This window comes from Equus asinus, chromosome 21 (genome assembly GCF_041296235.1).
Source record: "Equus asinus isolate D_3611 breed Donkey chromosome 21, EquAss-T2T_v2, whole genome shotgun sequence".
Classification (NCBI taxonomy): Eukaryota; Metazoa; Chordata; class Mammalia; order Perissodactyla; family Equidae; genus Equus; species Equus asinus.
In genome coordinates this window covers 97687438-97709843 of record NC_091810.1, presented here as the reverse complement: position 1 = coordinate 97709843, position 22406 = coordinate 97687438, and the positions used below count along the sequence as shown (strand labels likewise).

The window sequence follows — 22406 nt, the reverse complement described above, 5'->3', positions numbered from 1 at the left end:
TGGACGCCTGTCATGTGTGAGGCGTGTGGTCTGGGATCCTGTCACAGAATGCCGAAGGCCATCTGAAGTGCCCAGGGAGCCTCCTGAGAGGCATGGGGTTGGCAGGACTCCCCAGGCTCCCCGACTGGTGTGTGTGTGAGATAACTCCACACCGCTGTTGCTTCCACCCCTGGGTATGAGAACAGTTAACTGCAGCTCAAACCGTAGCTGACACGACAGCATAAAATAAAAGCTACCCAGGAGCAGTCTGAACACCTCCTCCTCGCCCCTGCCGCAGGGCCGTGCACTTAGGATAATTCTCAGGTAAGACTCCAGGGGCAAGGAAGCCACACGATGAGCCAAGCTCCACATGTGCTTTTGCCAAAATTAATTAAAAATGTTTATTTACAACTCAGTAGACAGTGGAAAAGAATACTAAAATCACATTTCTTTTAAAAATAAAAGAGAATTCAAAGACATTCTAGTAGGGTGCGAGATGGGGGGCTCTGCTCGCTGAGCAATGCACCTGCTCAAGCTGTTTATGTTCAACCAGCTACGCGACTGGCCCACGGTCAACAGATATTCATGAAGACTGTCACGGCAGCCCTGAGTGTGCAAGGCCGACAGGACAGCATGGACCAGAGAAGCCCAAAGTGCTGGCAGAGAAAGCACGGGGTCTTCCGGGCCCACAAAGCAGCAGAAATACCCCCCCCACCCCGGGAGAAGACTGGATGAGAGCAGCCAGTGGGTGTGACAATCAACCACGGATCTACAGAATGGAAAGGACTTAGCCTGGAAGAGGCCTGGGAGCAGCGGGATCAGGGCAAGGGGAGGATTCAGCCAGGAGAGGTCCTGGCGGCTAGAAGGCGGCCCAGTGAGGCCTTCGTGTCAGAGGCCAGGGACGGAGTGTCTGCACGGGACTGGCTAGGCAGCTCTGTCTTTACAAAGTGTCCTCGGGCTGTGGGGTAAGATGTGGATGGAGGTGCGGTGGCAGAGATCCAGGTAGGTGTGTCCTACGGGCGAACACAAGGTGGCTGGGGCAAGGGCAGGAGACAAGAGAGCAGAGCCGCAGGCTCATGGGCTGCGGGGAAGATGGCAGTGGCGGACGGGAGTGCAGCGAGATGCAGGGGGCCCTACCGGGTGGATGGAGACATGAAGGCCCTTTCACCAAGGAGGGGGTGGGCTCTGGAGAAGGAACATGCTTGAAGGAGAAGATGCGGATGACGGTAACCTACGAGACCTCCAAATAAATGTGTTCAAGACAGACAACCATGATGACATTCCAAAATCAGGAAAAATGGCATTTGGTCAGTGCTAAGGAGATGTGTCCTAGAACTAAGGTGAGACGCGGCAGCACGTTTACTGACCACATGTGTAAGTGAGGCAGTGCTGATGAGCTGAGGGAGTGCGGTGGGCCGAACTGTGCCCTCCAAGAAGTACGTCAAAACCCTAAGCCCAGGACCTGGACACAGGGCCCTGTTTGGAACTAAGGTCTTGGCAGACGTCATCAAGTTAGGACGAGATCCTTCTGGAGTAGAGTGGGCCCTAGCTCCCATAACTGGTGTCCTTATAAGAAGAGGGAGATTTAGAGATGCACAGGGACCCAGGAGAAAAGAAGCCATGCAAAGACAGAGGCAGAGATGGGAGTCACACTGCCGAGACGAGGCCCCAGGAGCCAGTGGGAGCAGAAGAGGCAGGACAGGACTCCCTCGTGGGGCCTTCAGGGGTGGGCGGGGGGAGTGCTACAAAAGTCCTGATTTTGGACTTCTGCCTCCAGAACTGAGACCATAAATTCCTATTGTTTTAAGCACCCAGCCTGTGGCCCTTGTTACAGCAGCTGTAAGAAACTAACACCAGGGGAAAAACTGTTCTTAGCTTCAGAGGAAACGGGAAGGTCTACGCCAGACACAAGGCACCGAACGAGAACACGGCCGTCAACTACCTGACAGAACACGTCTTCGGGAGTTTGAACCTGTTTAGGCCTTGGATTCAGTTTTCACATATCAAAACCAGGGACAATTGCACTTAATTCCTCAAGTCGTACATGGGGTACAGTCTACACTGCAATGGATAATTAATTATGAGCTATTACTAGGCACAAATTGGACGCTGCCCTAAGTTACACTCACTAACCTATGAGATAACATGGCGACCTTTCCTTTTCTAGTACCATGTTACTGTTACTGCGGTGTCAGATCTGACAGGTCTGCACACCCTCCCTACTCTGAAGGTGACGCTGGGTGACAGGTAACAGCGTGCCACCACCCAGAACAGTGGCTCTCGACTGGGGGTGACCTGGGTTCCAGGGACATGACAACGGAGACATTTTTGGCTGTCACAACTGGGAGGGAGGAACTACTGGCAGATAGTGGACCGAGGTCAGAGACGCTGCTAAATGCCCCACAAAGCACAGGGCAGCCCCCAGCAAAGAGCCGTCAGGCCTTGTGTGCAAGCGCAGAGCTCTGCTCCAGGAGCAGGGACCAGGCGCCCACAGCGAGGCCTTGAGTATCACGAGTTCTCCTTCTTACCCAGAACAGGCACACCGGCCACGTGTCCTTTCCAATCTGGCTAACTCCCGGCAGATGCTAGAAACTTCCTTCTGACACTCTGGAAGAAGTGAACACTCCCATCCAGACGACAGCTGCACGGACTCACGGCCTGCAAGCACCTGCAGTCACAGGCCCCGCAAAGCCGAGGTGGCCCCTGGCCCAGCGACCTGTCAACCCAGCTCAGCACAAACCACCCGCCCGGCTGGATCGGGGATGAGGAACTGTCCCCCGAGCTATCTGTCCCAGTGCCAGGAGCCTCCCCAAGGATCCAGTGGTCAGCTCTGTGGCTGACCCCAGATTACAATTCGGCAGTAGTGGCTGGACCATCCACAGAGCGGGTGCAGGTAGCCACCCTTTATCTGAACCTCGTCGCTAGGCCGAAGCCACTGTCTGTTGGGAACTGGTGGAGCTCCTTTGCTGTCCCCTGGCACACGAAGCCCTGCAGGGGGTCCTGACGCTGCCCTGTGGTACCTGTGCACACGGCACGTTCCTCACACGCTGGTCATCAAGCTGCCGCGGTCTGCTCGTTGCCCACACGATGTGCTCTGGTCTCAAACAACTGTAGCCTCCAACCTACTCTGTGGTCAAGAGCTCCTCAGAAACAGGACAGGCTAACTGAGAGGAGGAATCCTGTCTCGGTGAAGGCCGGCTCAGGAACTATGGGGCGCTCTCCAGGGGGCAGCATATCCCGTTCTTCCTTTTACCAATAACACAAGTGCACACACATCTGAGCAGACGAGTGTGCAACAGCTGGGAAAGCCACGTCAGACAGCCAGGGACCCTGAGCAGGGCAGCACACTGCTGAGCAGAGCAGCGTGGGCCTTGATTCTGACCTTCCAAAGTCTGTGTTTACTGGGCAGTTCTACAAGAGTCCAAGAATAAAAGTATACTAATTGGTTTAAATACTCAATGTTTTCATCAGGTCACTGAAGACATTATAATCAAAACTATATTAATATTTAAAATCAGGTTGGTACTGTCGACATGTATTTTACCATCAAAATCAAAAGTTTAGTTCAAGGTTCTGGTCCACTGAGACAGGACAAATCTTTGAACAGCTGGAAGATGTCAGAAGTCAGGAGTCCTGGCACTTGAAGGGTCCTATACAGTTACTCTCCCCTAAAAACAAAACATCTCGACGAGAGCCAAAGAAAACAAGCGATCTCATAGGAAACCGACCAAACATAAAAATACAAAATTATAATTCCTCTCCAATCTTTATTTATAAAATTTACTTAGCTACTAGAACTATTTAAACTGTCCCAAGTAAGGGAAACAATTTCTTCTTGAAGTCACGGAAACACCATTTTCCGGCATATGAGAAATAGCCACCGGCATCATCATGTGTTTGTCATGGTTGTACTGGGGTTGTCAGGCTGGACCCTACAAAGTTCCTTTCAGCTGGACAGCCAAGCAGCTGACAGAATCCATGAGACGGTCTGACTAAAGGAGCCAAACGATAGATAGCTGGAGGTCTGCTCGATTTCGTTTGAATTTTCAAGCTAAAATGTCAGCAACTCAGAAGTCGAATGTAAATAAACACGCCATGGGGAGTTTGGGAGTTTGTTTTATGTGTTCACACAAGTCTGTCCACGGCTCTCCTCACCTCGTCTAAACCTGCCCGTGAACCGCCTACTCCTGGGACACGCAGCCCACTAGCACGGCCTTCACGTGTGGAAGAGCACACCACACATGGATGTTTTCCTCTAAGTTCACACTCTGTAGGACCGGCAGGAAGATGGTGTACAACCCTGCACACAACCAGGAGTCTGAAGAAAGGAGAAGAGACACTGCCACCAGCTGATTTGGAGTATTCAACACTTCAGAGTATTGTCACACAGTCCCGGGCACGGGGAGACTTTTTAGACTAACAATTGTTAAGAGTGGGGATTTTAAATTAAGTTACAAAGAGCACTAGAGCTGTGCCCACGCTTGTTCTCAACTGGAGCAGCTTTTATCTGATTTACACAGAATTCTACAGCAGAAGAAGACTGAGAAATGCTGGCTGGGACTAGGAGCGTCACAGGGCTGTCATGAGAAACTCAATGACACAAACATGTGAAGGCTGAGGACCATGGCTTCCATGCTGTAGAGCTCAGCAGAGACTGGCGGGAAAGACAATGCTGACGATGATTCGGGTCTTACCTGGGCAGGTAACTAGAGAATGCGAAGCACAGATGCTACCACGATTTCATGCATAGAGACCAACATCTAACACCTCCAGCTTTTAAGAACCATCAGCCACCCCTGACAGGCACTTCGCACCTGGACGTACAGCCCGCGATGGCACAGGAAGGCTCACCTCTTCTTCTTGGTGATGATGAGCACATCGTTGAAGAGGAAGAAGTAGACCTGCTGTCTGGACATCCTCCTCGAGAAAAGCACCGTGTCCTCCACGTAGGCCGTCAGCTCGCCCCTCTTGACCAGCCACCGGGAAGAGGAGACCAGCGGAAAAGGCTGCAAGAGAGAAAACTCAGTTCCCATTCAAACCGAATTCAAGTCCTTTAAAGATTATCGAGTAAAACATAAACTGACATTCCAACCAATGAGACAGACCATGGCACGCATCGTTTTTCCATATAATAGGGAATTACAATTACAGAGGTACAGTCCATTCTCCAAGAAAAAACGAAAAACATTTTCCATATTAAAAACTACCAACTTGCCAATATGACAACAAAAACTCCATGAGAAGATGTCATTGGGTCAACCAAGAATGACCATCCTTCCACTGAGTCTCAACCAACCAGGAGTCACTGAGACTGAAAAACCTCAAGATGAGATCTGTCGGCATCAACTGAGTTATTTTAAATATCACAGACCAGAATCTAAACATACGGGAAAACACAGATAACCGAGGTTAACAAGAGACAAATAAAAGCCTGCATTCACTTTAGGAACTGAAAGGACTTTGATAAAAGGAGAAACACCAGGCGAACGTGTGTGCTGCCCGCTCACTCTCCTTCACCTGTCTGGGAGGACACCTGCTCTCGGCCTGTGCTGGCTCTCCTCAAGGAATTGCAGCCCTGAAAGCATCTTTCTGGCTGTGAAAATGAAGTTCTTCCAAACAACCCATCCTAATCTCACAGAAAAGGCTGCATACAAGGAATTCCATTCTGTTTTTTTCTTCATTCAGTTTCCAGTTTCCAACCGGAAAACTCTCAAAACCACAGAATAATCCCTACCCTTAAGAGCTCTTTTTTTTTAAGTTACCAGAAATACTTACTGCCAAAAATCTGATTTAAAAAGCTATATCCATAAAATAAGCAAAAATTCTTGGACATGAAAGCGAACTGTTTTAGTGTGGTGCAATCACATGTTATCCTTTCCAGGGAATAATGATTAAAAACAGCCTTGGGAAACTAAGGATATTAGGGAGGAAGTAAGAAGGCTAAGACAGGATTTCATATTTTTTTTAACTTCATAAAGGACTTTTATAAGAAAGTTGCTTATTAGTTATATATGATTTTCCTGAAGGTTTAAAAAAGATGAAAGATCATGTCTGACCTCAAACTTTAAAAATGGCTATTAAGGGAGTTCGTGGCGTTTCCAGCCCCAAATCTCAAATCAGACAATTACCCAATAGGGACGGCTGAGACTTAAAAGGCTGACAGACAGAGAGATTGCTCAGAAAATGCAGGAGGATCCCCCCAGCAGCACACATGAGAGCTGCCGGTCAGGGCAGGTCCCGCTGAGTGCTGTCGGGACTGAACACTGCCCTCTGGCTACTGTGTGTAGCCCTTCGGATGAACAAGGACAGGACCACGGCCGTGTCCAGTGCACATGCCACCCTGTGGCTGTTATCAATTTAGGGGATGGAGGAAGAAAGGTTTTCAAACTGTTTTGTTGTTTTCAAATAGATGGATTTTTATGGACTCCTCATACTCCACTAGGCAAAAATAAAAACTTCTAACGAATATCTAAAATTGACAGTGGCTTTCAATACATCTATGCTTCTTTTGAAAACAAAAATCTGATATCATAAATGTTTTTTGTTTCAGAATGTACTGTTGAAAGATTAAACGCATTCAGATAGTTTATTTTTAAAGAAATTATGAAAATGACCGAAAGAATCAGAACAAACCAGAACGGGCATAAGTGAGTCCCCATACTTCAGAAGCTCTAAGACTAGAACCCAGGTGTGAATCAAAAAATAGACAAGAAATTCATGAACGAAAATACACCTTAAAGGCACTGACGTAATTCCTATGGAGAAAAGACTTTTTCTTTTTTGTGTTAATTAGCATCCTAGAAAACTAGCCTCAGCATAAAATTTAACTCATTTTATGGGCCAGCAAGACAAGGAAGAGCTGCTGAAGAGTGATTTTTTAAAAATTGAGATAAAATTAATCATTTAACTGTTTAAAAGTATACATATAATAAAGTGGCATTTAGCACATTCATAATGTTGTACAATGATCCTCACTGTCTACTTCCAGAACACTTTCACTACCCTAAAAAGAAACCCATAGCATTAAGTAGTCACTCTCTACTCTGCCCTCCCAATGGCAACCACCATTCTACTTTTTAGCGCTATGGATTTGCCTATTGTGGACATTCCATATAAACTGAATTATAGAACATGCGACCTTTCTTGTCTGACTTACTTCACTTAGCATCGTGTTTTCAAGGTTCATCCATGTTGTAGCATTTATCAGAACTTCGTTCCTTTTTACGGCTGAACACTATTTCACTGTATGGATGCACCACATTTTGCTTATCAACTCACCAATTTTCTTGAGGGACATTTGGGTTATTTCCATTTTTTTGGCTATTATGAGGAAGGTTGCCAAGAACATCCACACACCAGTTTTTATTGAAGAACTGTTTTCAGTTCTCCACATAGGAGTGGAACTGCTAGGTCATTTGGTAACTCTTACGTTTAAACTTTTTGAGGAACCACCAAACTGTCTTCTACAGTGCAAAGACTTTTTAACACCTCAGATTTCTTCATTTTGTCTGCTATATGTTCGACTTCTACTTGCTAGCAAGGCCGCCAAACACCAACCAGCAAACCCATCCACCAACCAACATACCACCCCCCTCCTCAATCACTGTTAAATTATGGCTCATAGAGTAGCCCAAGAATCCTCAGCTTCTCCATGTGCTAACTTATAAGGTCAAACTTTCTATTACCAGACAAAAATTAATCCTCCCAACTCTGGGAGGCAACTTTTAGAGAAAGCTGTAGTCTCGTGAGAAAAAACACCGGATGTGAGACACAAATTAAGCTCTGGTCTCTGATCTAAGTCTGGTGACCAACTTTTTCTCTATAACCCTCACTTCCTTTCCATCCACCAAGCTCCTCGAATGCAAGTCCAATCTGTTTAAACTGTTTCCCACCCCATTCGCTCATCAACACACTGCAATACATCCCCCGCACCAGGGACACTCTTCTGACAACACGTCTAATGGTGTTTATGTCTGTTTGCTACAAACCAGGGCTGTTTCCAGTTCTTTACATCCATTATTAATGTAATCCTCACAATAACTCTAGGGGGGAAGTACTATTATCAGCTTCATTTTACGGTTCAAAAAACTAATAAGACATGAAAGTCAAGAGATGCCCAAGGTCACACAGCTGGTAAGTGGTGGGGCCACAACAGGAGCCCAGGCAGGCCAGCTGCAGGGTCCACTGGCTTCCCATGTGCCATGCCAGGGACAATTTCCACCCCTCTCGTTCTTCTACTGTGCAGCACACGACGCTCTTCCAGAAACTGACACATTCAAAAATGAAAACACATGTGAGTGTTGTCATACATACGCATATGCATATGTATATATATATTTACACACACACACATATATAAGCTTTTTCCCCCTTCAAACTAGAGGACCAGCATTATCACACCATCATTGTTAAGAATGTGGACATTGGAGTCACTTGCAGGTCTGAACGAATCCAGGCTTCATCCTTCTTGTATAACTTTGAGCAGATTATTTAACTATCTCTAGCTTCAGATCCCTCAACTATAAAATGGGAATAATAGGAGGATGCTTCATGGAGTTCTCACAAGAATTAAATGAGACTGCATGAAAATGGCACCCAAGAATACTTAACAAGCATTTTCCCGGTAGCATCGGCTGTGGCAGTGCACCACACCATAAACCAAAGACGGCCAGTGTAGACCTCGCCACCTTTCCTAAAACACTGTTTCTCCTCACGGATCCCAATCGTAGTACACGGCATGTCTCCATCCAGTCAACCAGCCTGGACGCTGGGGAACCCGCTGCTGCCCAGTCTCGGCACCCTGCCTGTCCCTCCTCATCTGCTTCCAGTCCCCTAACTGGTTTCAGTCTCTGGGCTCATTACGTGCCCAGCTCATCCTCTGTGCGGCTGCCATAAGGCACGTCTCCAGTAACACACTAAATCTGGTGTGTGTGTGTGGAGTGGGGAGGGGGTTGGTTATAAAAAACCAAGTACTATAAAAACCACTAAGTGAGACACCGTCCCCCTGCTCCTCATCTCGCCAGATCCCCCCGTGAGGCAGTAACTGTTATTGTTCTTCTGTAACTTTGCAGAGATTTCTTGCACATAAGCAAATTGTGTATTCTTCTTTCTTTCTGTCCTGCATCTTTTTCCACTTAATATAGGAGAAACCTTTCCATCTCAGTACCTAAAATTCTCCTTCATTCTTTTTTGTTTACTTGAGTGGTATTATGTTATCTGGGTATAGTAAAAGCTATCTAATCAGTCCCCTATTGATAGATATTTAGGTCCCTTCTAATCTTTTGCAACTACAAACAACGCCCAATGAATAACTCTGTGTGTATGTGTCTGTATACACGTTTGTGTGTGATTTTATACATTCAGGAGTCTATCCACACGGTAAATTCTTAGAAGTAAAATTGCTGGTCACAGGAACTTGCATTTGTAATTTTGACGATTACTGCCAAATCGCCCACCACTGGGGTTCCAACAGTCTTTCCCACCAACCACATGTAAAAGCGCCTTTCCCTCCAACCTCACTGATAAAACGTGAGAACTTCTGAGTCATTTATAAACCTAAGACGTGAAACACATTATTTTAATTTCAATCAGCAATTTTCTTCCGAATGAGGTAAATCATCTTTTCAAACATTTATCGTTTATCCTCTTCTGGGAGCACTTTTCCAACGTGCCATTTTCTGATGGTCTTTCCTCCCTATCTTTTTCTTATCACTTCAAGTTTGTATGTTGGGGATATTAACCCTTTGTCTTTATGTGAGCTGCAAATACTTTTTCCAATTTGCTATTTTCTTTTTCATTTTTCTATGGCTTTTATTTTTTCCTCTATAGAGAAATTTTTTAAATTTTCATATCGATGAATTTATCAATTTTTCTTTGAATGACTTGTGGATGTGGAATAAGCACAAAGGCCTTTTTCCCACATTGCTAAAGTCCTTACTAAATGCACGTCTGGCCGTGTCACTTCCTGCTGAGAACTTCTCAGGGGCTCCCAGACAGCCTCGCTCAGCCCTTCCTCTTAGCATGCAGGCCCCCTGAGAGCTTCTGCTCACCACTCCGGTTCTGCCCTGCTCCCCTTGCACCCCAAGTCTACGCTCACGGATGAGAACAAGGCCTGGGCTGCAGCAGCCAAGACCACGCCCCGTGAGTTTGTTCCTGCCCCGACTCCTGGGAGACTCTCCCTAAGTCATCCTCAAGATTCCGCTCACACCTCTGGCAGGAACCTGGACTGCTGCAAGCTCCTGCCCTCCACCTTTCTCTCGGGCTGCCCGCCCCCCCGCCCCCCGCTCCCAGTGCTCCCAACAGTCCTCCATCCCTGGGACGGCTGCAGGCTTGCTGCCTCCTCCAGGCCTCTGGGGTCTTCCCCACCCTGTCAGGCTCCCGAGGGCGGGGCCCTGAGTTTGTCCTCCACCTGCCTCCACGGAGAAGGCGCTCATTACCCCTGTGGAGGGACAGACGTGCTTAGACGGGTCCTGACCTTCTCCGAACATCTACCTTCTCACCTTTAAGACGACTGAATAAAAATGTTCCCTGTTACCCACAAAGTGCTAGGGAAACAAGGTCCTAAGATCTTATTAGTATTTCTAAGTGGTCTGAATTCAGTGCTTCATTATAAAGCTAAACTAAAAATATTTTCCTTTAAACTTACAAAAATTTAAATTATCGAACCAAAAGAAAACAAATAGCCAAAAACTCATGAACTCAATTGATGTTAATCACTTACTCTTAAAGATCCTTGGAGTAAGCATTTTTCAATTACAAGTTAATTCTGGGTTCTAGAGAAACAGAGCTTAAAGACATCTTAAACCAACTGATTTTCAGTGAAGAAGGAAAAATAAAAATGGTTAGGAAAGAGAATTATCATCTTTAAAAAGGAGGGGATAAAAAAACTCGGATGTCCAAACATATTTCTTAAAATATTTAGAAACAAAGTACAGAGAAGGACAAGATCCTTTTTGAAGGACGGGTTTGAAATTGCTGTAAGTTTCCATATGAGGAAATCATAACTATTGAAAGTGTCCGTGTCTGTGCTCTTTTTAGGTACCCACCACCCTCTGTTCTAAGAAGAATGATGCATCACTTTTCTGCAAATCGTTGTGGTTGGGTTTACGGTGGAACAGTTTACATGACCCGCAAGTCAGGACGCCTGGACCCTCGTGCTGACTCTGTCACCACCAGCCAAGCGACCCTGTTAGCAGTTCCTTATTCTCTGGGCCTTGTTTTCCTCATGTATTAGATAAAAGGGTGTGGCTGCACTGGATCAGGGTCCTCGAGCTACACGACACTGCAGAGAATCTGCTCGGCAGCTGATAACTATTCCATGCCATCAGGTAGGAACACATTTACCATGAAAACATGAAGTTGCTTAGCTAAATTTACACGTTATGATGAAACAGAATCACGATCATGAGCACTCACACCCATGAGGACTCAGCTATGACCCAACAAAGGGCTGGCCATGGCCTAGATTTGCCATTAATTGCCATTTCTTCTTTGTTCCTCCTGTCATCTGCTCCTGAGCAGTATCAGACAACACATATTCAAAACAAACTTGGAAAGAACATCCCACTAACAATCCTTTTTATAAACTGGAGAAGGAGCGTCCGCTTTTGATTTGCGAGAACACCCTGCTCCAGCTCATGGAATACCACTGGTTTGCAGGACACTGAGAATATGGAAGAAATCTTTCCAATCTAAAATTCTATTATTTTTAACTACCCTTTTCCCAAGTTTGATGTCTTTCTGGAAAAAAAAAATGTGCTAGTTAGATAATATCTGACGTCAAGGCCTGGAGAAAGGTCACTTTGTCTGGTACATGCAGGAGCAGAACTGCCTAAAGCTCCTGGGACTCCCTCTGCCAGCCTCTCTCTAATCAACTTGCTGCCCCTCTTTGAAAAGCAAATTCAACTCTCTCTCAACTATCTCTCTATTTACGTAAGATTTAAGCAAGAGCAGTAACAAATCTGTTCACAAAGAAGTAGGAGAATACCTTGATTTTAAATTCCAGCTGGGAGTTAATTGTGTACATCATTTCGGTCCTTTCCATCTTCCGGGCGCCTTCATTGCACAGTCGAACCAGCTGGGAACACAGAATCACAGGCGGGTTAAGAGGTCACGGGCAGAAACCTCATTTTCAAAAGCAGACCTCGTGCAGGAAGTAATTAGCACTGGAAGCCCCGGGGACTCATTTCTGACCGTTAACGAACTCAGAGTTTCACAGTTAAGACATGGCACCTGCTCAAGAGTGGTGTCATTAGGATGTGAAGACAGAGGGAACAAAACATCCTGGGAAGTTTCAGGGACACACACCCTGTGTGTTCTCAGGCCCAGGCCCCCCGCACACACGGGACCGGCTCCTCATGCAGTCCAGGGCTCTGTCCACACTGCTCCCTCCTCTGCCCTCCTCGCCTTCGCCCACGGAACCCCACCCAACCTTGGGGCAAGCTGTGCCCCTCTCCACTTCCAACCAGAGCAGCAGGAGGTAGCCGCTCACTTCAAAGGCAAAGCCTGTGACCAGGCACGGGAGGCTGAAAGCAGAGGGGAGCCTTCGCTCAGCTGGAGCCTGATGGTCAACGGTCCTTCAAGGACGGCCACACTAAAGGACATGCAGTTTAACCAGAACTCCTGAACTACCTGCAAACTGCATGCATTCAGTCCTCTGACCAGCGCCTGTGATACTGTCATTTATTATGAGAAACGTCTACCTGGCCTTTGTCCACAGCTCCTGGCACATGCCATCCAAAAGCCTTGTCACTTCCTGTTCAAGAGCCACAGGACATCTTTAGCTGTAACATTTATTCACAACAAGCCCCTTTCAACCACACCTGAGTGTATGTTAATGCGGTAACTTCTGGAAAGGCCCTAGGAAGGGAGCTGGCTGCCGGGAGAACCAACCGTGTGATGAGAGGGCAGAAGCTTCAGCCCTGCTCCTAGATGTCCACCGCAGGGCAGAGGGGCTGTGGCTCAGCTAGGTCACTAACGGCAATGATTTAATTCATCTCTCGTGCCTGCATAATGAAGCCTCCATAAGAACCCCTGCACTCCAGGGTTCAGACAGCGTCTGGGCTGGTGACAAGGACGCATCCACGTGCTGGGAGGGCGGCACACCCCAAACTCCATGGGGCCAGAAGCTCCCATGCTCTCAACCCTTCTGGCCCTCACCTCTCCCCTCAGCTGGCTGTTCATTCATGTCCTTTAACATCTCTTGTAATAAAACAATAACCTAGTAAGTAAACTGCTTCCTGAGTTCTGTGAGCTGCTCTAGCAAATTGACTGAATCCAGTTGAGCCACGGGAACCTCTTATTTACAGCCCGTCCATCAGAAGCGCATGTGACAACTTGGACTCGTGACAGGCCAGTGCATTGAGTGGGGAGGAGTCTTGTGGGCCTGAGCCCTCACCTGTGGGATCTGACAGGTTCCAGGTAGAGCCAGAACAAGTCGTAGGACACCCAGCGGGTGCAGCAGACTTGCTCGGCATGGGGACCCTCACATCTGGCAACAGAAGTGTCAGAAGGGACGTGTTCTGTGAATACTGAGTGCAGAACAGGAGCTGTTCCTTTACGCTATACCTGACACACAATTAGTCATTGACCTAAACCAAAACAAACTCTCATGTCCAGTTTTTCTTTTTTTTTTTTTTGCTGAGAAAGATTGGCTCTGAGACAACATCTGTTGAGGATCTTCCTCTTTTTTTTTTTTTTCCTCCCCAAAGCCCCAGTACATAGTTGTATATTTTAGTTGTAGGTCCTTCTAGTTCCTCTATGTGAGCTGCCACCACAGCATGGCTGCTGACAGATGAATGGTGTAGTTCCATGACCGGGAACTGAACTTGGGCCACTAAGGCGGAGCATGCCAAACTCTAACCACTAGGCAATGAGGCCTGGCTCCCCAATTTCTTACTAACTGAAAAGTCTGTAAAAAAATGGGTCATTGGCCATAAAGACAAATGTGAGTCTTAAAAATAAAAGCTGGAAATTCTAATTGGATTTATTTAGTTAGAATTGGGTAAGTCAGACATGCCCACTGTAAGAAAAAAGATGCTAACACAGGAATAAATAAAATAGGCATAAACGGTTCTGACCCGAGCCCACTGCGCAGCAGTAACTGGAGACAGGCTGGGTTCTGCTTTCTCTTTTCTTGTGCTTATGCAAAGACACACACATGTACAATCTTTACATGGTTTCTCTTTTCCTATGCTTACGTGAACACACACACATACGTGTATAGAAATCTTCCCTTTACATTTATTTTTGTAAATGGATCATTCTATGCTCATCTGTGACTCAATTCTTTTCACTTATAATATTCCCCTGATAAATGTAACCAATCACTGAAAACAAGTTTATTTTGCACCTGGTATGCGTCAGGGGCCGGGTGACAACACTCAACATACAATCCGCATCCTACTTAGTGGGGGTGGGGTACAGGCAAGACCTGAGACCTGAAAACTATAGACTGTAGTCTCCTACAGGAAAGAGCAGGGGGTGAGGGAGGGATGTGGGGGAACGGGCTGCTCTGAGAGGCACTTTCCGCTGCAGCTAAGGGAACAGGGGAGCTAGTGTCTGAATGGGGGGGCAGCGGTCCTGGCAGAGAGAGCCCCCTGCACAGAGGGCCCATGACAAAAGTGTCTGAGGAAGTAAAGATACTGAACAAGGAGGACAGCACCAACAAGGCTGAGGGGCGGCCAGGCCCAGAGCTCGCAGGTTCTCATGGCGCTGGCCTGTACCTAAGAAGGGAAGGCCAGGCCCAGAGCTCGCGGGTTCTCACGGCGCTGGCCTGTCCCTAAGAAGGGAAGGCCAGGCCCAGAGCTAGCGGGTTCTCATGGCGCTGGCCTGTACCTAAGAAGGGAAGGCCAGGCCCAGAGCTTGCGGATTCTCATGGCGCTGGCCTGTACCCAAGTGGGAGGAGAGGCCACCGCCGGCTTTCAGCAGTGGAGGGACACAATGCCTTCATGCTCTGATCACAAGGCTTCCCAGGACATGTCTATTTATCCCCTCCTGATGGATGCTCAGACGGTCCCTGATTGCTAACAGCTCTCTGAACGTGGGGGGATGGCCACCCTCAGTCACAGCGTACCTTTGGTTCTGAGAGTCTGAAAGGCTCTCTGGTGGCCATCCCCGAGCCACACAAGGCGCCGGGACCACCCTGGCTGCGGTCAGGGCCGCCTGCGCCTGAGAGATCCCAGAAGGAGGCAGACATCCCAGCATAAGCCAGGCGGGCAGCTGTCGTGTGGGCCATTTTCACCACTTCTCTTGAGGAACGTGTTTGTAGTCCCTAATCTATGCTCCTAGACCTGGTCTGTCCCCCAGGCACGACTCCAACACCTAGATAACACCTCACCTGGGACGCCCCACAGCCGTCTCACGCTCAGAATGAGGACGACCAAATCTCAGCACCACCTTCAGCACCCCCACCCCGGCCTGTGTTCTCCATCTCATACACAGGATGAGGACAACCAAACCTCAGCACCACCTTCAGCACCCCCACCCCGGCCTGTGTTCTCCATCTCATACACAGCATGAGGACGACCAAACCTCAGCACCACCTTCAGCACCCCCACCCCGGCCCGTGCTCTCCATCTCAGGACTGATCCCAGCACATCCAGTGCCACAGCCAAACCCCCGGCCTCACCACTCGCAGACGCCTCCCTCTCCTTGGTCCCCCACCTCCAAATGGTCTCAAAGTCTCCTCAAGACTGCTGTCTTGCTGTCTGCATGCCTCCACGTGTCCCCTGAACTCAGGCTCAAACTCCTCTTCCCCTGGATTGCTGGCCTCCTAATTCTCCACCATCCATCCTGCACTGGCCTTACGCATCCTCCAAAACAAGGCTGTTGGTTTTTCCAAGCTCAAACCTGATCACGAAAGTCCTGGGCTTAAAATCCTTAACAGGCTCCAGCAGCTCTCAGAACTAAGTCTTGGCAAGACGGTGCCTGGACCTCCTCACTGAGCCCGAGCTCTCAGCACGTCTCCGGCTGCAGCCCGCACAGGGCACCTTCTGCACGGGCTCCCTCTGCTGAACTTGCTCCACCAGCCCAGCCAACGGCTTCCTCTTCCATGGAGATTTCCAGGCCCTGCAGATCTTTCAGGCTCATGCTGGGCACAGCCTCTCCAGAAGGACTGGAGAGCAGACACTGGGCAACTCCCGTGTCTGTGAGCAGTGCCAGCCCAGCACCGAAACACAGTGACGCTCAGCAACCATTCCTGCGTAAACAAACCACCTTCAGAGACGATTTATAAGTCACTTAAAAAAAAGAACCATTCCTTTACAGTTATCCCACTTTAAAATGAAGGGGAAAAATGGCATTACTAAGTTTGGGTTATCATTTTATTTCCTAAATTTCCAAATATCATATCCATCAGCAAAAGATGGAGTCATGATACCACTTCAGAAGAATACACCTCAGAGAGCACGCTGAAAACGAAAAAGTCCCCAAAGAGCCTTCGGCGGTGGCATCGGCAGTGGAGGCCACTTCAGTGACGATTCTGAAGGGACAATCGCAAATCTGGACTTGTGCTCTGGTGTTTTTATAAAATCAGCCTCAGTATATCAAAGCCGTCAAAGCTCTGTTATGTTTAACTCATTGCTTTTTTGTTTTAGGGCAAATGTACTTGAAAAAAATAAACAGCTCAATCCCTCTAATAAAGAAATATAAATTAAAACAAAAATACAGTATTTTCAACCTATCAAATTCACAAAGATTAAGAGTGTCTGACACTGGGAAGAGCAAGACAGCAGTAAGTCAGACACTTAGAAAACTTCCGGTGGTCACAGGCCTGGGGCCCTTTCTGAAGGCACTCGGGGCCTTTAAGAATGCCCACTTTTTGTTCCAACAAACCCACTTCTGGAAGCTTATCTTTGGAAATAATCGGATGAGTACACTCGTTTATGTAGGACAGCACCACGCAGCACACTGAGAACAGGGGATGAAATGGTACCATGGGAACCCGCTCCCAGCGCACGTGAACGCCGTGCTAGCACCGGAGCAGAGCCCCCAGGAGGGACACTCAGAGGAAGGACAACGGTCAGCACCTTTGATGAGATCCCTGATACACTTCCCGTCTCTTACTTAAATTTTCCAAATTTTCTGTAATGCACACCTACTCCTTTATTTTCAAAATCCCCTTCTCAAACCCTAAATGCATCCTTACAGAGCAGGACGTAGAGGGAAAGGAGAAACCTTGTGGATCCTTCCCACCCACACTCCTCTCCCTTTACCATCAGCAAACACAGCTGAATCCGATGCATTGGTTCTGGGACTATTTCCACAGATGACAACAGGCGCATACACAAACCCGCTTCATTCCCCAGACGTCATTCCCCTCTGTGATGTTCCCCACCTCACGTCCCTCACTCAGAGAGCTCCTCACATTCTCAGATGTTTATCTACCTCTCTGTAAACTCTGGCGCAGTAAATTTCAGAAGATTAAAGAGACTTAGCTACTTTGCCGCTGGAGGAAAGCTGCGAGTGCAGGCAGTGACGCCCTTTCCACAGAGAGGGGGGAGGGCACACGGGAGAGAGACCACCCCTTGACCTCCACCCCTGACCACCGACACTGCCATGCTCAGGCTGCCCTCTCGGATCCCCTGCAACCTCCCCCAGCTCCACCCAGCACGTGAGCAGCACAGCGGGCAGTGAACGCATCTGCCATTTACCAGAAATGTCTTTCTTGTTCTGAGTTGTCAGACTAGGTAAGCGAGTCCCTCCAAGGCCCACATCAGTAGCTTCTCACAGTTCCTCCAGCAACGTGCGTGAGCAATGTCACTGAAGTGTTAGTCACACTACGCAAATAAATCGCATTAGCGTTTTAATTACCAAAATAGGCATTCCTCATTTTTTCCAAGAATGAATAACTATCCAGACAGACTTGCTCAAGGGCCTTAGGTTGAGTCTGGTTTCTAAAACCTTGGGCCTTGACATACCCAATTTCACTCTCTAAAATAAACATTGGGAACTCCCAATTTCTTTCACTTCAGATAAAGCAAACAAGTGAAATTCTGCATTTTAATTCTGAACCATAAATGTTCTCTATATGCAATCTTTCCATTGAAAACACTGGTATCGTTTTCCCAGAATATACAAAACCCCATCAGTAACCTTTACAAATGAAAAAGATTAGTTCCTGAGTAGCTATATTAGTGATTTCAGTTCCCATGTAACACTAGGCGACTAGGGGAATAATTCTGATATTCAAGACCCATGGTGGAGAGAGAGAAAGCCAGCCACCTGCAGAGAACGCCTCCTATGGACTTCCAGGGTGAGGGGAAAGCAGTTCACTGACCCCCTCGGTCACAGCCACCGGCCTTGCCTAAGTGCCAGGGTCAGCCCAGGAGAACCAGAGCCGCCTGAAGGAGGCCACCATCCCTGCCACCGGGAGGGGAAATTCTGAAACATGACCATTCAAAGCTCAATCCAACAACCAGGTACCACCACCTTCCTCTCTCCAACTTCTCAGTAACAACCAAACAAACTTTGACAAAATCCCTTTCACATCCAAGGCCAGAACTTCTCCAGCAGCTTCTCCTACAGACCCGCCCCCAGCCCCAAGTCAGGCCATGCGGGAATTGGGGTCCTGGAGGAGAGACCCACTGCAGAAGGACCTTAGGTGGCTATGCACCTGTCGGGCTGTTTCTTCACCCAGCGTTTCCCAAGCAGGCCATGCAGACCATCTCTGGGGCAGGAGATGGATTCAAGTGCTGACAGATTGCTACGGTTTGAATGTCTGAGGCACCCCAGAATCCCTATGTTGAAATTCTAATCCCTAAAGATGATGGTGTTAGGAAGTGGGGCCTCAGGGAGGTGCTTCCAAGTCCTGAGCGGGGGAGCGCTCATGACGGGATTAAGGCCCTAATAAAAGCGGCTCCAGAGAGCACCCGGGTCCTCCACCACATGAGGACCCAGCAAGAAGTCTGCGCTGGAAGACAGTGCTCACCCCACCACGCTGGCCCCGATTCTGCACGTCAGCCTCCAGACTGTGAGAAACAAGCTTCTGTTGTTCACAAGCCACCCTGTCTGTGCTGTTTTATCATCGCAGCCTGGACGGACTAAGACACAGATAAACTTATTTTTAATATAATAATGTAAGTCAGAAAACAAACAACTACCTCATAAAATCCACGACTTTGTACTTATTATTGGCACGGATGAGGATAAGCAAAATAGCGCCAATTTAAAGTGGACTAAAAGACACAGTTCTTCACAGAAAGCAGGACAAAAACATGCCAAACCCAAGGGTGGGTGCAGCTGCGGGATGACTGGGCCCCTATGCCATCACTCCTGCCCCGCATCCTCATCGACTCCCTGCCTCCCATGGCGTTCTCTCAGCCAGACACTGCCACCAGCACTCAGCACTTCTCACTTCATAGTTCATTTCATACTTCTCATTTTAACATTTTTCTAATTTTTTAAACAGAAAAACACCCCGCCCAGTGCTGGCCTTCCTCCTACCCAGCTCTCTGCCATCTGCCAGGCCGACCCGGCTTTCCTGCTTTGGTGGCTTGCTTCGGTCTTTAAGTCTGCTCTGCTGGTCCCCCCTTCACGAGACGAATGCTGGTGTTCTTCATGGCGGCATCTCAGACTGTCTGCTCATCTTACTCTACACACCCTTCTGGGTGATCTCATCACTCTCTCAGTCTTAAAAATCATCCATACACTGATGATTCCCAAATCCATGTCTCCAATTCAAGTCTCTCTTTGGAGCTCCTGACTCGCCTATTCAGCTGACTTGGATGTTCTACAGGAACTCAACTGCAGCATATCCAGAACAGGGCTCGTTGCTTCTCCCTCTGTCCATACTGCAGAGACAATGAGAGAACCCACCTAGGTGCCCAAGACAGAGGAGCTCTTACCTTACTCTTGAACTCAAATATGCTCACCGGTCCATCACCACGCCTACCCCCCACCATGACAGGCCTGCTTCTCTCTGTCTCTCTCACATCAGGATGGGCTGCGGTTCCCCAGCCTAACAAACTTCAAAAGCCTGCTAACTGGTGCCGCCCCCACTGTTACCTTCACGACACACAAATTCTTAGGATAAGGGCGACAGCTCCCTGACACGGCTCCAACACTCTCTCCGAGACTGGGCTCTATTCACATGGGGAACATTCCAGTTCTTTGAATTCTCCAAACACTTTCCTGCCTCTGGGTTTCTACACATCAAACACTCACGTCCCCCAGTCCCTGGCTCAGAGCTCCCCCCATATCAGGGCTCAGCTTACACATAACTGTTCTCCCATCACGTCGCTCACCATCCTTCACTGTCATTCTCACTTAACGTCTGCCTCCCCCCTACATGGCACATTCCATGAGGGCAGGAACCATGTCTGTCTATTCGTCACCATATTTCCAGGGTCTGGCATGGTGACTGGCATAGTAGCTGATACTCAATAAATATTTGTTTAACAAAGAATCAATAAATAGCTATTCAGACACCAAAGAAAATGAGATCTCTACAGGCCCTTAAGTAAGACTGTCCGACATGGTAAAAGGCCCATTTCATCTGAGCACAGTGGACAATATCTAGTTTTCCAGCTGCCTCTGGCATGCTGCGAAAGGGCCATGAGAATCCACCGGGGCAGGCATCCCACAGACACCTCCTTGTCCTGGGCAGCGGGCGGGTCCCATCTGACGAGCCCCCAGTTACCTTGCTCACTTCCTTCAAGGCTCTTCTGCAGACCTCATACTTCGGAGAGTCCTTGGGCGTTTTTTGACAGATGGTCTGCAACAAAGGAAAAGAACCATATGAACCGATTTATTTATCAAAGAAAATAAAACCAATGTCCAGTCAGATCCTCGTGCTCACGGCAGAGTTAACAATGCTAAACAGAATCCTATGGAAGAGGATGAGGACGACAGTAAGATCCAGGACACAGTCTTTAAACGCACAGGATGCAAATAAGTCTAGGGAATGGCTAAATAAAAGGACAGACTTCAGAGGCAATGAACCTGGTTTCAAATCCCAGCTCTGCCTCTTAGTAGCTGTTTGGCCTTGAGCAAGTCACCTACCTTGGCTCCAGAGGCCTCAATTTCCTCATCTGTAAAATCAGGACAATGCTGCCTAGGTCACAAGGGTTAAATGAAAATGCACGTGAGGCTCTGTGAGTGCCTGGCACACAGAGGGCCCTCAACGAATGATAACTTTATCACCATTACTGTCTTTGTTACAGTAACGATACAGTAATGTTACAGAGGTAACTGTATTTGTAGATGATACAATGCGAATAAAAAGATCAGGGAAAAAAAGCTGCTGGGTTTTCTCCTGAGACATTTATACTACAATTTCTGTGATGCTAAAATTAAGTTCAAAGAGGGCCAATTCAAGTCAAATTGAATTATATATATCTTTGGAAACTAAACCCATTCAAAGCATTTTGTTTTCTTCTTCCGAAAGTGGAAACATTTAGTTGTTAAATATGTTCATCTCAATTAACAAGTTTAACTAAATTTCCAAATGAAGTAAAACTGAAGGGACAATGTTCTAAGCACATTGAGATGCTACCAGTTGGCCAGATTCTCACAAAGGGAAACAGCTTAGGGCCATAGGCATCAAGCGGTAGATGGCACTTGTCGATGTGGATAGATTCCAGGCCAGGAACCCGACAGTCGGGCGCCAGGACAGCTGTGGTGACAGGTGGGAAGCTGAGCGCACCGTCTGTGGGTTTACTGCAATGGCTCTCAGATTTGTTTACGAGGGCCCACTGCAAGAAATGTTTATGCTGCAACCTGTCCACGTGCGCACGTAAACAAGACAAAGTTTCCTATGAAATGATGCGTATCCACATTATAAACTGTGTATACGCCACGTCCCATACGTTTTCTTTTACCTCAGTTTACACTGCTCATTATTCAAAGGTTAATTTCATGGTGCACTAATGGGTACAAAAGCAGTGTGAGAAATACTAGCTTACATTGGACAGCAAGTCCATGGTGTCTTTGCACGATTCAGGTTTAGGTAACATTCTGTGCATAGTGAATTTTCTAGGGAGAATGGCTACAGCTTTACCCCGAATCTCAAAAGGGCCTCTGACCCAAAAACGTTTAGAGCCCACTGGCCAATCATGGCATCAACCCCCAACACGGTACAACACGGTGCGTCACATTCTGTGAGTCCCAATCTGGTCACACAATTTTCTCAAAATTTAGCAGAGGGAGGATGCAAAAGGCTGAGCGATCTCAGCACACACAGAATCTAAGGAATCATGGCTAAAATGTGTTTTTGGAAGAAGAAAAAGAAAGAACCCTGGAAATTCACAACACTACAAGAAATGTTACATTTAGAAAGCGCCTGTTTCTTGTTGAAAAAATAGTGAAGTCTGAAATAATATTCCCTATATGGATCAAAGTTTCATTATTTTTGTAAAAGTCTTGGCAGTCACATGAACTAAACAAGATTTAGTTTTGATTATCTGGCTGAATTCTATTCTTAGACATGA

General features: G+C 47.6%; 1 protein-coding gene across 1 annotated transcript in view; it reads right to left on the bottom strand.

Annotated features, from left to right (window-relative positions):
- The window catches only part of ARHGEF26 (Rho guanine nucleotide exchange factor 26), a 112417-nt gene that overhangs the window by 27028 nt on the left and 62983 nt on the right, over positions 1-22406 (bottom strand). Inside the window, exons 8-10 of the mRNA XM_014849593.3 lie at positions 20618-20692; positions 11966-12055; positions 4831-4985 (exon numbers count right to left, since the gene is read on the bottom strand). Of these exons, the coding sequence (XP_014705079.3) occupies positions 4831-4985; positions 11966-12055; positions 20618-20692 (320 nt within the window). The remainder of the gene's footprint in view (positions 1-4830; positions 4986-11965; positions 12056-20617; positions 20693-22406) is intronic.